At 40.1% G+C, this 16,270-nt stretch overlaps 2 protein-coding genes across 7 annotated transcripts in view; both read right to left on the bottom strand.

Annotated features, from left to right (window-relative positions):
- Positions 1 to 16,173, bottom strand: part of LOC125297268 (gastrula zinc finger protein XlCGF57.1-like) — a 39,909-nt gene extending 23,736 nt beyond the window's left edge. For 4 of the 6 annotated variants that reach the window (XM_048247525.1, XM_048247530.1, XM_048247527.1 and 1 more), the window contains exons 1-2: positions 15,987 to 16,173; positions 14,988 to 15,315 (exon numbers count right to left, since the gene is read on the bottom strand). In XM_048247525.1, coding sequence (XP_048103482.1) covers positions 14,988 to 15,270 — 283 coding nt within the window. In that variant the 5' untranslated portion in view covers positions 15,271 to 15,315; positions 15,987 to 16,173. Of the gene's footprint in view, positions 1 to 6,390; positions 8,221 to 14,987; positions 15,316 to 15,986 lie in introns of those variants that run through there. The other 2 variants (XM_048247528.1, XM_048247531.1) reach the window with 2 other exon arrangements.
- Positions 1 to 16,270, bottom strand: part of LOC125297241 (zinc finger protein 729-like) — a 540,495-nt gene that overhangs the window by 83,473 nt on the left and 440,752 nt on the right. The window lies entirely within an intron of this gene.

Genomic DNA, 16,270 nt, shown 5'->3' with positions numbered 1-16,270 from the left:
ACATGTCCCCGTGTGCGGATAGGGTAGGCTTTTTACCGTTTAGTCTGTGCATCAGGGCAGTTTAGGCCTGCGACGATGCAAACTGTAGTGATCAGAGTAGGCTGTAGGCTGTAGGCCGTACACACTGTGCGTAGCCTACCATCAGGCAACTCAACCAGAGAGAATTTCCCCTGTGTGTGTTCACACCAAGTTAGCCCATCATAACTTCCCAACTGCTTCACAACTGCGCAGTATCCCATTAACTGCTCGACAATAGCCTATTTACAATTTTCTGTAAAATTTGTAAACAAGTTGTCAAAATCAACTTAATGCACGCACCTTTTGTTTGAGCAGGAGAGGGAATAATAGCCTAACAAACGCACGCAGCAATTACATTACATTAGTTGTGGGCTAGGTTGCTTTATTTTAGCCTACTATATGGTTGCCTGTTATCAGCACACAATGTTAAAGCAACACCAAAGAGTTTTTTGTACCTTAAAATAATGTTTCCAAAATCGTTTCAGTGATTCATCAACTTGTAACTGGGTGAACGGCACTTCTGCATTCGCTTTGCGGCCCTCTATCGGCTATAACCGCACTATGTAAGTTTGCCAGATCGGGTAGCGGATCTGTAGTTCAATGGAATGAGACATAAGAAACTACAAATTTGACTTGCATCTGATGTCGCAATACATCGCACTTACATAAATCGTGCAACATATTCTACCTTGTCTGTGGACATCGTTATTTGCAAATCCGGTGCTGGATAAACAAATTGCGTGCGTGCGACAGAGGGAAAGTTCTTTGGTGTTGCTTTAAGCAAAATCACTAACTCAAGACTTCAAGGCTATCATGGATATAAAACATTTTTTGTAAACAACGAAAAGATGGAGGTAGCAAAGGATGGAGGCAGCAAAGCTAGAGGAGTTATTTCAGCTGAACAAGGTAGGCAAAATGCTTGTCAAAACGTTAGCATTACATCTGGATTATAGGCCTACTGACTAATGTTTACTGATGTTAAGCGCACACGCTGTTTAAAGCCATACACAACAGTAAACTAGAATAAAACTAAAAGTAACTTTACCCTTTATAGGGCTGTATAAAGTTATTCAAATGAATAGGTCGTTATTAGGCGTTGTTGTTGTATATGGATGTTGTACTAGGCTACTTTTAGGTGACCAATGCACGAACGAAACCGGGAAACAGACAAATATGTTTAAGCCTTTCAATTTTACGTTGCGCGTGAAGGGGGGGTTCTCTAGATGGGTGTGCTTACCATTCATGCTGGTGCGCCTGATACTAGACTGAGTGTACTGAGACTAGACCTACATGCTATGGCGCTTGATTTTCTGTAATAAATACAGCCTGTAGCCTAGGCTACTTCGGCAAACCCAGACGGGTTGTGGCATCAGTTTAGCTTTTAAAACGCAACAGTGTAGCGAGAGGGAGAGTGCAGGCAATTTAATTTGCAGCATGACCGATGAACACCCATTGTGCGCACTCTACAAACCAGTGGCATTTTTAGTAGCATTTTTTTAGTATTATTTTTCTCCATCAATCAGTACAAATAAGCATTGGTAAATATAAAAATTAATCAAGATAGATCTGGCCAAAAGTGGGTCTTCTTTGCAGGGCCCTTTGCATCGAGTGGGCCAGTCCACACAGATGCCATTTTTATTTTAATAAAGTAGCCTATTGATTCTAAAAACGTCGGAAATCGTATCATATTTTGCATGAAGGCATCCACAATTCCACAAATGGAATGTTCTGGAAAATTAATGAAATGCTTGTGAGCTCTGTCAAAAACATAAGGCCTGCTGCCTGCAACTGTCTAACGAATCACTTGCTGTAAGTACCAGCTATGAACTTTTTTCAGACGGCCTAGCAAAATGGCAACACAGAACGGCATTTCCACAGAACCAGAAAGCAGAATAACGTTTGACACCAATTACTGACATCTACTCATATGACTCGAATGATCGTGCTTCCCTCCCTCATTTACCCCTAAGACAAGAGATATCTGCATTCTTGTGTTGAGGGGGTTAAGCCCCAAATGTTTTCAACTTCTAGCGATGCCCCTGCATATTGATTGAAACTGTCGGGCAGTGTTGTTGATCTGTATTGTTGAAAACTTAAAAACAAATAAAATATTCTGCCTCGTTATACGAGCAGAACTAAACTATGTTTGGGGATATATTACATTCCTGACCACTTTTACAGTCTATAGGGGCCAGTTCATGAACATGTATCACAACTGAGGGGGTGGAGAAATACAGCTCGAAATATGAGTAATCACATTAACAGCTGTAGATACAATGAAGTACAACAGCAGCAATATGGGTTTCATATGTTGTTGTTATGCATGTACAAAATGCATCATTAGCCGGTTGTTGGTGGCTAATATGGCTAATGAAATCTGTGATAACAGATCAACAGTAATGGAATCTGTTCCAGGTCCAAGATTTCCTGCGAGTAGCCTACAAACAGGATTCAAATACTGTTCAGGTGAATTAAATGTGTAATTGGTTACATTGTTACGTTCCCACCATTTAAATGAGATGACCGTGTTTCAATGTTCTACTCTACATTTTTTTTTTAGCAGTGGGGGCAGGCCAGTCATAATTAGCCTAATAATAATAATAATAATAATAATAATAATAATAATAATAATAACAACAACAACAACAACAACAACACGGGGTTCCAGGGGTGACTCCCCTGGGATTTCTTTTCTTGTCTGGTCGCTAATCACACCATTTCAACGCGATTTGAGGGGGACAGGCCCATCTTGTCTGATGCACGTCACGTTACCCCATAGCCTGGGTACCATTCCAAACTTAGTCCCGCCCACAACATTTGAGATCGGGAAGTTCGGTCTGGCATTGCTCTATTGTGGAGCAAGTATGCTCGCCCTATATCGAGCGGACCAATCAAATCGGGCTTTACAATGATGGACAGGTGAGCAACAGTGCCTGGTCTATCACGTCATCTGAGCACGCTTAGATTAGGCTTATGTTTGAAACAAAAACGCTGTGGCTAGAAGGATACATGGCTTTTAAGACCCCATATGGAAAATGCATATTATTTAATGAGGTTTTATCACTGAAAAAGATTATTTCTGAAAACTTTGGCCAAAGTTGAGATGTGGGAAAACTGGTGGTTTCACTTTCATCAAGGGAAAACAGGGCTGTTGTATTGCGACATGTTCCCTCATTCATTTGAAATCTCTGATTGACCACCTGTTCGAGGGATTCGTGACAGTCTTTCCCAGCTGTTTAATATGTTTGTAGCATATCAGTGTTCAACAGAATTATTATTTTTTTTTTTATTTATTTATTTATTTATTATCAGTTTTTTCCTATCCTAGACCTACTACGTATCTCTTAGATTTCGCTAATGAGTGTTGTAGGCTAGGAGTTATTGACGGCACTAACTTCACAACAGAAAACAATGTTAAGGCATTTGTGGAGAAGGATGGTTTGTGTGTTTTCTTCCTACACCTCACGGTAAGCTATTTTGTTGCTCTGATTGGTTAGGTCTATCCTATTGAGTGCAGAGGCATTCCCCACCTGTATCGGTTCAAACACGCCCCATAATTACATCCCAATGGAGCAGTATCAGACTCATATTCTGACTAGAATTGAGTATAACTGCGTCAGGCTAGTTACCCCATGCATTAAACCAAATGTGACTGCTTGAATAAATGAAAAACATACTGAACATGGACATCATCATAGTTCACGCTGACAATGAAAACGTTTAGACTACTTGGTTTCTGACAGAAATTTCATTTTGTGGCAACATATTTTAGAAACACAACCATGGCCTTTATTTGGTGAACGAGGTGCAAATAATTTCCTTTACTTTCTTAAGTTATTATATAATCTATGATTCACTTTAACCACAAGTGCATACATACAAAACGTTTTGCCGTCACCACATTTACAAATATGTTATAATGCAATTTACCTTATCTACCCATGATACTTTTTGCTTCGAATCGCAGTTGAATGCGCATTTAATGGAACATGCAACATGATTTCCAAGAGTTCTATAGACAGGCTCATTTCTGACATCACTAGACTATTGAAGAAACGAATGACATCAGCAATAGCCTACGCCCAAATTCATCATTCACTAAATGGACAGAGAGACGTCCACTCTCCAAGTTTTTCTTTCGCTTTGTGAAAAAATAGCCAGGCTACTATATAGAAATACTTTGAAATTCCCTTTAAGTGGGATCTGCTCCTAACCTGACTCTCGCCAGATGAATTTCGTTCCGCCTAGCTCCACTCATCCATCTGGGATCGCGCCATTAGAGAGGTGTTTCAGAAGGCTGGTCCTTATCAAAAATCCTTGCATATGATTGGTTATAAAATCTGGTGCCGAAATCACTCACAACGGAAGCGATCCCAGATGGATGCGAGTGGAGCTAGGCGGAACGAAATTCATATGGCGAGTCTCAGGTTAATCTGGTCCACCTTTCCACCAAGTTTTGCAGAAATTGTACCCATGGTTTTTGCGATATTGTTGACAGAAACTATTTGTATAGTGCAACCTGTTAAATATTAGTAGTTCATAAACTCCAACGTAATGCCAATTTAGGTTGAAACTAGACTAAGATGGAACTTACATTCAACTTCCGTACAAATGTAATGAATTGTAATGTAACTTGGCAAATGGGCTGAGGTGCAGTGGCTGCAGGACTACAGAGCGAGCGAGAGATGCAAGAGTGGAGAACAGCTCATGCCCTTGCTAGAGATTTTTTTTTTTTTTAAAGGGCCAATACAAATGACCTCACGGGCCGGAGTTGGCCCACAGGCTGCCAATTGAATAGCCCTGGTCTAAGAAGAGATAGAATTAGTTTTAGAGAATTAGTTTCACTTTTGAGTTTTTTTTTTTTAATTCTGGAGAATGTGCAGTATGCAGATGGGGGAATGGATGCAGGAGCGCTAAATGAAGTGGAGGAAATTAGAATGTGACAAATTCCATACGGTTACGGAGATATGAGCAAAAATTTAAATTTGTTGATTGCAGCGCCCCCTATGGACAGAATTCTGTCATTTCTTTTATGAGAGATCATGAATTGATTTGGGACCTAAGGTGAACATTTGGTGCCTGTACCTATTACGGTTATGGCTGCAGATATGGTTTTGCTGCAGAAACATAATATATACATTAACCCTTAAAGGAGGGAATGTTGAGAAATGAACGTTCTAAAGAATATCTGGGTTCATTGAATTCAACATAGAATTTTAGAACCTTCAATTGTTGCGGAACTTAGAATGTTCAAAAACCTCATTTCATTAAAGGGTTAAAAATCAGAACAAAAACGGCAGCTTCTCTGCTTGGACCCTTAATGGGGAAAAGAGTATGACAACTTTATTAAGTTTTATAAAAAAACACATTTATTTACATTTTTTAATACATACATTTCATATAAAAGATCCTTGTAGAGTTTCCACACTTTTCTTTTGGAACCGAGAGACTAGTAAAAGGTGAAGACAATCTCCAAGGAGCTATATCTACTGAATAAGTAATGTTTCACGATTCTCATAAATTTCAAGGCTGGTTTTCTACCTACAAGGAGCTGCCAGCTAAGCTTGGTATACGTTGGGACAGCCGTGGCCTACTGGTACCGAAGGGTTGAACGTATTACGATTCTCATACATTTCAAGGCTGGTTTTCTGCCTACGAGTAGCTGCCAGCTAAGCTAGGTATAAAACTGTTATATGAACGATTCTCTATATTACAAGTTGGCTAACCATAAAAATGGCTTTGAAACTATTTCAGCAGTGTGTGATTTTGAAGATTTGATAAAATTCTGAATGATTTCACACTTTGATCATTGATGAGGATTCTCTCCAGTATGTGTAAGCATGTGGTGTGTGTTAGGTCTAACATTTTTAGAAAAGCTTTTCTGACACTAGGCACATTTTTAAGGCTTCCTCCCTGTGTGCATTACCTTGTGGAATTTTAGATTTGAAATTTGTGAAAAAGCTTTTTAGATCTGTCCATTTTTCCAGGTCACCGATTACTGATGGTGCGGAAGCCCCCAAAAAAAAAAAAATCATCTCAGGGCATGAACACGGCTGCCAGCAACTCAAGCTAGGTAAAACCGATTGTTTTAGTACCCCCAAAAAAAAAAAAAAAAGTAACAACATTTTAAATGAACTATATACTTTTACTTGATTACATTTTCAGATAGGTATATTGACTTGTACTTGGTTAGGGCTTCGGACTTGTAACCGGAGGGTTGCTGATTCAAACCCCGACCAGTAGGAACGGCTGAAGTGCCCTTGAGCTAGGCATCCAACCCCTCACTGCTCCCCAAGCGCCGCTGTAGCAGGCAGCTCACTGCGTCGGGATTAGTGTGTGCTTCACCTCACTGTGTGTTCACTGTGTGCTGAGTGTGCTTCACTAATTCACAGATTGGAATAAATACAGACAGGATGAAAAAGAGTATATATACACTTATACTTATTTCAAAGCATTGATGCTTTTACTCGAGTATAATATTTTAGCACTTTTTCTTCCTCTGCTGGACATATTTATGAGGCTTCTCTCCAGCGTGTTTCACCATGTGTTTTTTAAGAGCTGAGCCATTATAATAAGCTTTTCCACACTGGGAACATACATGAGGCTTCACTCCAGTGTGTGTTTGCATGTGACGTGATAAGTTTGACATTGCTACAAAAGCTTTTCCACACTGGACACATTTATGAGGCTTCTCTCCAGTGTGTGTAAGCATGTGTATTCTAAGAGTTGAAGTTTGTGAAAACCCTTTTCCACACTGGGTACAAGTATGAGGCTTCTCTCCAGTATGTGTAAGCATGTGTATTCTAAGAGTTGAAATTACTGAAAAACCTTTTCCACACTGGGCACATATATGAGGCTTCTCTCCAGTGTGTATAAGCATGTGTCTTCTAAGAGTTGCACTTTGTGAAAAAGCTTTTCCACACTGGACACATGTATGAGGCTTCTCTCCGGTATGTGTAAGCATGTGAAATTTAAGAGTTGTGGATGTTGTAAAAGCATTTCCACACTGGGCACATTTATGGGGCTTCTCTCCGGTATGTATACGCATGTGAAATTTAAGAATTGCGGATGTTGTAAAAGCTTTTCCACACTGGGCACATTTATGAGGATTCTCTCTTGCGTGTGTACACATGTGAAATTTCAGATGTGTGGATGTTGTAAAAGCATTTCCACAATGGGCACATATATGAGGCTTCTCTCTGCTGTGTATAAGCATGTGTTTTTTAAGAGTTGAACTTTGTGAAAAAGCTTTTCCACACTGGACACATTTATGAGGCTTCTCTCCGGTATGTGTACGCATGTGAAATTTAAGAATTGTGGATGTTGTAAAAGCTTTTCCACACTGGACACATTTATGAGGCTTCTCTCCGCTGTGTATAAGCATGTGTTTTTTAAGAGTTGAACTAAGTGAAAAAGCTTTACCACACTGGACACATTTATGAGGCTTCTCTCCAGTATGTTTAAGCATGTGAAATTTAAGAATTGAGGATGTTGCGAAAGCTTTTCCACACTGGGCACATTTATGAGGCTTCTCTCCGCTGTGTATAAACATGTGTTTTTTTAGAGTTGAACTAAGTGAAAAAGCTTTTCCACACTGGACACATTTATGAGACTTCTCTCCGCTGTGTATAAGCATGTGTTTTTTTAGAGTTGATCTAAGTGAAAAAGCTTTACCACACTGGACACATTTATGAGGCTTCTCTCCAGAATGTTTGAGCATGTGACATTTAAGAATTGAGGATGTTTTAAAACCTTCTCCACACTGGTTACATTTATTGGTCTCTCGACTGTGTATAAGCATGTGGCCTTTAAGAGCCGACATTTGTGAAAAAGCTTTTCCACACTGGGAACATTTATGAGGCTTCTCTCCAGTGTGTACTAGCATGTGTCTTTTAAGAGCTGAACTATATGAAAAACCTTTGCCACACTGGGCACATTTATGAGGTTTCTCTCCAGTGTGTGTAAGCATGTGGTGGTTAACTAATGAGGATGATGTAACTTGTTCACAATGAGAATATTTATGTTGCATTTTGCGAGACTTCTCCTTTTCATTCACCCTAATGGAGTGTGTTTTCTGGTGTTTCTCAAGTTCTTTCAGGGCCGTGAAACTCTTCCTGCAAACTGAGCAGTGGTGCAGCGTTCCTTTGAGTTGCAAGTTGAGTTCATCATTCTGTCCATGGATCTTCTGTTGCATTATAGATCCTTTCAACAATAAAAACAAAAACAATGCTTGAACGTTCTATTTGGTTCCCAATCTACTTCCTCTGCATTAAGATAACATATGGAATGTTAAAACGGAAGCCTTGAGGGGCCAACTATGATGCTGATAATGGAACTCTTGAAAGGGTCTATATGTGGGTGTTCTGATACACCTGAAAGAGTTACCATAACGACTTAGACGTTTCGCCAACAGACATTACTTACTATAAGACACCCTGAGGCTGGGCATGTGCGATTTTAGCAATGTTATTGCATGCCACATCACACTGTATGAGTAAGTCACATACAATGTAAGTCCCCAAGATTTGTGTGTTCACACTAGGTCTTGATTCATGTGTCCCAAGACCCAATGTGCTACAACTTGACTGCTCACACTATACCTAGAATAGTGTAAGTACTTCAGAAGAATAAGTCATCAAATCACCAAAATGCCAAATGTGCCGTCTTGGCCATATGTGTACCGAAACATCTAAAAACGTGGCACAAGCATATATGGACAAGCAAGTGACTAACAACGTGGTGCAGGCATCTATGGACAAGCAAGTGGCTAAAAACGTGGCGCAAGCATATATGGTAGGGGTGTAACGGTTCATGTATTCGTATTGAACCGAAACGGTAAGGGTGTCACGGTTTGGTGCATGAATTTACGTGGAGAATACACGGTATAAAAATACATAAAACTCGTGTGCGGATTAATTAATGTAATGCACAATTACTGTTAAGTATGAGAGTTACGAGAGTTCTTTAGCGACACCTAACGCTAATCTGTAGCCTTGCCTTAGAGTCTGAAGCTGGTCTCTTTGATTGCATGTGTTTGTTATAAGCTTATGTGGTATTCATGTGCACCCACAAGAGTTTGAGGATCAATGATGGTCTGCAAATTTAAAAAAAAAAGAAAAAAAAAGTTTGAGAACTTCAGTTACAGTAGTACAGGCGAGAGAGTGGTGGATAAGAAACTGTGTGTCGGCGTTGTTCAGCAGTTGTTGGGTATGTGAGTGGAAATATATCAAACATGCTTCACATATTCAAAGCCATCACCCAGATAGGCTACCAATCACTGAAACGATAAAAAAATAACTTCCCCTGCGCTTCACCAGTCTTTGGATACACATACAAAACAAGCCAAAGCCTATGGCTTAAATTAAACGATTTCGTAATGACAGAAAGCTATGTAAATCACGTGGTAATTACCTTAGGGTAGGGTATGTTAGGGTAACTTGTAATTCTCACATGAGGAGCTGGTAGTGTTAAGTGCATAGACGGTAAAAGAAAGTGTCAACACTAACCAGGCTAATAAACAAACTATGCTACGGTGAGTTAACGTCGAAGGGCAAAGTCACGTGACTTCTAGTTGTAGTCTGTTTATGAAATGAAAGGAGCAATTTCGTTTTTTTAAAAGAAGGCAAAATAGTGTGATATTTTCACAGTTAGTAGATTATTACTGTACACACACTGAAAAATATTGAGGCAAATTGTAGAACCTTCCCTCCCACCCCGACTCTCTCCCACTCACTTCCTGTCATTCTCCACTATTCTGTCAATTAAAGGTATAAAAGCCCCAAATAATAATAATAATAATAAGAAGAAGAAGAATCGATGCAGTTCAAGAATGGAAAGCATTCTGAAAGATTTTTTATAATTTGCTCAAGGTGCACATTCAATTTATATTATCAATCATCGTGGTAATGGTTGTCAATTAGGCAACAAAATGTGTGAATATGATTATCTAAACTGAGGTCTGTTTCATATACTGTATTGAAATGAAAAAAGAATAGTCTACATTTCAGTCAAACACAGCAGCCAAATACAACATAAAAATACATTTTTATAGACTTTACAGATTTTATAGAGTTATATCTGATTGTTTTAATGGAGCTGTAGCCTTGTTGAGGTAAGATAATACCGAAATAAAATAAAACAGTGCTTAAGACACTCTTGGCCTTTTCTCATATAGGCCTAGCCTACAAGAATAAAATAGGCCTACAAATCAATGAACTCTCTGGGCTTATTTTGTTCCAACAGTAGACCTAATGCAGAAACCTAAAATGCCACAAGTGTGAGTGAATATGAACAAAATCATTGGCTAATAATTTATGCATCGTTTTAGCAACAAGGGCCAAATTATTATTTAACATTAAGGAAATCCCTTCATCAAAGGTAAGGCTACTCTACAGACTATCGTTGCTGTTTAGGAATGCTATAAGTGCTTAATTTGGCTGGATTTGAAAAACAAAAGCCGACCGAGTGCAAGTTGTCACATGCTTAAGTTGCAATAGATGTATGGGTAATGAGGTCATTTGACAACTTTGGGCAATGAATGTAACCAAAAACGAACTGAATTACCCACAATCTTGTGCCACGTATAGTAACCGGAAGTGGGATGGACGCGCTGCTTGGAACGTAAATGAGAGTCTGAGCGAGCAGAAAAGGTTGTGCACCGATTCCTAACAAGTAAATCGATATAACAACCGGTTCATTTCAGTTTTTTCCGATACAGGGCTTCATGTATCGATGTAGCCGTATCTTGCACGTTAAAAACGGATACCGATACGTATCGTTTAATCTTTACACCCCTAGTGTTAAGTGCAGTTGGGTTTAAGCGTCAGAGGTTAGGGGTGGGCCAACATCACTAGAGGTTAGGGGTGGGCCTACATCACTAAAACGCCATGTTTGGGTGGCCAGAGAGCACAAGGAAAATGGGGTTTTCAAAAGTTCTCGCCTTGGAACCAGTTTTCAAAAGTTACCGTTTTTGGTCACTTAAAACGCCGTGGTCATGTAGAAGCAAGGTAGCCTACAAATCTAGACGGACCCTAGCGGCAGCAAACTCTCCGTTGGCTTGTGAGCTGGAAAAATTAAACTTCTATCAGGCCAATCATATCGTGTATAGAGACATTAGGCGGGCTTAACATAATGATTGATGACAGAGTTGCAACGGTTTGGCTTGAATTCCCTGCTGCTTGAAAACAAAGAAGATGGATGTTGCTGTTGGCGAATAGCGAGTTTAAGCTTTTTTAAAGTTTTTAAAGCAGGGGTCTCCAACCTTTTTGGGAATGAGGGCTACCTGAGGACCCGAAATCATATGGAGGGCTACTCATTTGAAACAAACATACAGTCACCCCTTTTTTGCGAGGGTAGTCCTCCTAAATAATAGGCCTATGAGATTTGTACTTTTAAATCATCAATATTGTGTAGGCCTATGCAACACTACCAACATTTTTGTTCAGTTTGTTCATTTCAAAGTTTGCATGGGGAATCTAATCTATTTTTTTTAACAAGTTTTGTGCAATTAATAATTTGGGTTAAACTTTGTACCCAATTTATACCCACCCACCATTATGAATTCAGGGGTTGTTTGAGTTCTGATTTCAGTGGACAATTCAGTTTTAACATTTCAATAGTAATCGCCCACACCACCCTAACATATGAAAACTCCTTTTAAAGTTATTGCACCCCTGAAATCTCTCCATGATCTGACAAAAAAGGTAATGCATAGTCCTGCTCAGTCATGCATGCCACAACATTTTCAGCGCTATTATACGGCAGTAGCCTACGGAGGAGAAAAGGCCTGTGAGCTAAAGCAATTGTTTTTCAGTTCTTGAACAATCATGTAAGAACCGTATTTGACGAACATGGAATGGCCACAGAACTTTTGCAAAGATATGCTTCCATTGGCTAAACCAGACGAGCTAGTTTTTCCCCCTTTACTGTCTATGCGTGCGAGCAGCGTGTATGCGCTCCGCTTCTGTTGTTGTTTAAAGACTGAATGGGAAACGGATTTGGAGCCAAAGGCTAAAATTTAACGCAGCTACAATTTGAAAAGATATCACCAATATCAATTTAATGTTACAGATGTATGGCTACATACATTCTTAAAATGGTTCTGGTCTAGACTTAAATATCGATTGAAAACTTCACAATAGAGCGTGTTTTTAGAGCGTGATCTGCAGGCAACCTGTTGGAGACCACTGTTTTAAAGTTTGAACTAGCCAACTAGCTCCACTGGAGGGAAAACGCATGGGACTCATAGCGCTGTCCTATTGCGTGCAGAGAGAATTTGATAGACAATCGATTATCCCGCCCCGCCCGGATTGCGCACTGCCAACGGTGAGTGCCCAGACCCTACATTTTAATGTGGGTCTGGCTCGTCAGGCTAGAAGCAAGGCCAAAACCATAACACAAGTTACCGGTTTCACGAAAACCGTCGTCGTGTGGACTAGGCCTAAATGTACAAGCCGAGGAGAGAACGGGGCAAGGAGAGAATGTTTACTTCTATAATGTTTGGTAAAGTTGCAAGCATAGTCTACAATAAAACTACCAGAGATATGAAATGATATAGAAAACATAATGAATTGCATCCACATATCCTTATGCACTATACGCCACTTTTATTCACTAGCCTAGCCTTTTCCAGAATTTTTTGAGACCTAAGTGCGTGGGCCCTGGTTGAATTGACATGGAATGAACCACTACAGTATATTCAATATTACTGATGAAAATTACTGCGAAAATTGAGCTCAGGGTGTTATTCTGCATAAAAACACATCAAATAAGTCACTACAGAGCTTGGCCCGGTATATGCTATAGCGGCAATTGGCCTTATTCACCCGGAGGCCAGAACGAGGCTGCAGGGTACACTTGCCATCACACTTCAGTCCAGCAGATGGTGGTAATGCACTCTGTTTGCAAATCGCCAAAAAAAAAACTTTCTGAAGAAGAGGTTACCCTCCCATTACTCTCGCAGGCCGCCTTCTTTTCCTGTGAGCTTTTTTTGGCAGTTTGCAAAACGAGTGCATTACCTTTGGGAAATCCCATTAAAGTCAATGGAGCGTTCTACTTGCATTGTGAAGAGCCATATAATAAGTTGAAATAGTTCCCAAGTTCCCCTTTAAATAGATACATGAGCAGACTACAGACTCGATATAGATATAGATAGATAGATAGATAGATAGATAGATATATATATATATATTTCTCTTATCTAAATGTGCAGCTTTGTTGACTGTGCATGAGCCTTTGTTACCTGGGTGAGTACCTTCTCCATATGAATGAGTCAATGTAATACAACACAGTGCTGCCACAGACCTGAGTGCAACAGCGCCCTCTAGAGCCACAAAACTCAGTGCAACACACCAATCTATAGAGCATCACAGTCCCGCCCCTCCTCCAAGAGAGCTTAGTTTCCGGAAGTAAATTTCCCCTTCATTTCTCCCATTGACGTTTTGGAAAAATCCGTATCTAAAGAGTTTTAGAGCATGTCTTAGGCTAATCAGCTACGGCGTAACTCCTAAGCATACAACATATCATTTCGAGTGAAAAAACAAAGAGAAAGTCCAAAAAAAGTCAAAAGGTACAAGACTGTACATATTTTCAATTCCGAGCGAAGGAACTACTCATCCCATAAACCACCGCGCCTCACTGAATAAAATAGGCAAAACCGGCGCGATTTTGCCATTTAACTTCCAACCGACGACAGCACACGAACCTTTTCCTCCAAACAGTGATTTTTATATAGTGAATGTGCAGTTAATAGCAGTTATTTCAGGAGTAATCGTGTAAATAATAGTGTTTTGGTATTGAATGTTATATTTACCATCGTGTATTTTATATCGCGTGTGTGTGAAAGCGGTTAACGTTAGCAACATTGTGCAGTGCTTTGTATCTGACTGCCATCCTGATGCATGGACCGGTGCATGGTCTGCTCTTGGACCACCATATTCAGTTTATTAACGTGCTGTGAATTATTACACAAAATGTTAATTAAATGTACATGAAGTATTTCTAGGTGAATGATTGATGATATGACTCGTACAGTATGAGGGCTACAGTAGCCTAGCTATTGTTAACTAGCATTACCAACCTCCCTGCAAAACTCACCACACAACTTTGTAGGTCTTGTCCCTCATGCTGGCCCTTACAAAACCCACAAGCTAACCCTCGGACACACAACAGTCAATAATGTGACCCGATTTAAAGTGGTTTTCACCCCTTTGGACACTCTTGATCTCGTCCTTGAAACAGTGAAATATTCACGGGGGCATGGACGGTTTGCTAACTATTTTACTGCAGTGTCTAGCTGGTGGTAGCATCCAGTGTGTGCTATCAGCTAGCTAGCTAGTGCAAAAGTTTAATACTTAATGAGGATATACAGGGATTTTTATGCCTCGACTAAGTTGATGTTTCCTATAAACAACAATTCATGTTCATAGAAACAACAAGATCACTAAAACATAATATTTGTTCTATTTGATGGTGTATTGGCCCTGACCAAGTTTGTGTGATATATAAACCACAATCCTTGTTCATACAAGTACCAATGTTCGTCTAGAAAGTTTTTATTCACATTAAGATTTTCGTCATAGGCAGGAAAAAGACTCCGCCATCTTTGTCAATAATTTTCGCTGATAAAGTTTCAAACTATGATCATAACGGCCTTTCCACCAATCAGAGGCATCACTGTGGGATTGTGGGATTGTTCAGGATTGTGGGTAATGAAGTACTTATCCAAGACATCGCGATTAAAAGACATTTACTTCAAAACAAGGTTAGTGCCCCTTGAATTTTCGCCCTCTATATGACCATATACAATCGCTTTGTACAGCCGTAGCTGGTTTTGAGTCTACCATGTGCAGTTAACTTTTTATGGCTTATACCCGAATTGTCAATGGAGAAATTGCATTGAATTCTTACTTCCGGAAACTCCTGTGGGCGGGACTGTGATGCTCTATTTAGCCGTGTGTGAGAGGACTTACTTTCCAGCAGATGTTCATGTTGTTCCTCCTCTTCCTCCTCCTCTTTCTTCACTTCAGTCTTCACTGTTGTCGGTAGCATTTCATTGTAAGTAGACTCTGGTGTCTCTGTGACGTCTGTTTCAGATTTACAGTGAAACTCTGCAAAAAGCTTTTCTTCTTCATCTGGACATGCAATCATATGACCATACTCCTCCTCTTTTATATCTTCCTCTTTCACGATCACTCTAAGGTCAACATGGTGTGTTTCAGCACAGCCAGGACTAAATGGAAGTCCAAGATCCATGTTACTAGCAGAACAAAGATGGTCCCATCCGAAGTGTTGAATTGCCTGTAGTCAAGGAAACAGAATGAAGACGAATAGAAAGGTCAATGTCGTTTTTCTTTTCTTTGTTTACAAATAGAGAGCAACTTTCCATGAATGTTTATTTGGCAAATGCTATGTGCTGCTTCTTTGCCTCTTTGACTGAGGTCGACACATTAAAGTTGTCTAGGCCTAGTGGGACTGTGCCCAGAGAACTAAAGAAAAAAACATTCGCAGATCAACGTTATCGTAGCACCGGTGGCTTTCCAACGCCTGTCCACACCCTTTTTACGATTAACTCACCATGTAGTCCTAAATGATTAATAATTATAAATGAATGAAGTGTTTGGACCTAAAGTCGCAACACGGTGGGGAGTTTGTCAGCCACCAGAGGACCGATGAGGACAAAGCAAGCGGACCGCGGACCGCCGACCCCCCCATGCCAAGGGACCGATAGCCCACATGACTATCTGAACAGTAGTGAAGAGTAGGCTAGGCTATGCTACGACGCGAGGTTATTGATTTACCCGGGTCACTTTCGGGAGAAAGAGCCGATCTCTACAAAATAGGTTTACATGCATGTATTGCTTCTTTATATAGGCTAAGTTTTGTTGATCTAAGCGGTCACTTTAGAACTTACCTGGGATGTTTGGCTAACTAGCCCTCGCCTAGTCTTTGTGACAAACAAAAACACATACCCTTTTCCAGCAAGTTCGCTGCTCCGTCAAATTAGATCTGCTGATTTGGTGTTTTGTCTGATTGGACGTGTGACCGTGTTTATCCCTGCAAAATGTGTTGAATCGACATCAACGTACGAATACTCTCCCGGGGTGGACTGCGTGTAAATTGCGTTTTTAGCTGCGTGAAGCTGCAACACAGTCTTCTTCTTTGATTTATTGGCGGATTACAACTCTTTGGTGCATACCGCCACCTACTGTACAGGAGTGTGCAAAGGGTTTTAACAGACTATCCTGGCTTAATT

Source organism: Alosa alosa, chromosome 7 (assembly GCF_017589495.1).
Source record: "Alosa alosa isolate M-15738 ecotype Scorff River chromosome 7, AALO_Geno_1.1, whole genome shotgun sequence".
Lineage (NCBI taxonomy): Eukaryota > Metazoa > Chordata > Actinopteri > Clupeiformes > Clupeidae > Alosa > Alosa alosa.
Note: the sequence above shows the minus strand (reverse complement) of the source record. Positions and strands in the feature narration are given on the sequence as shown.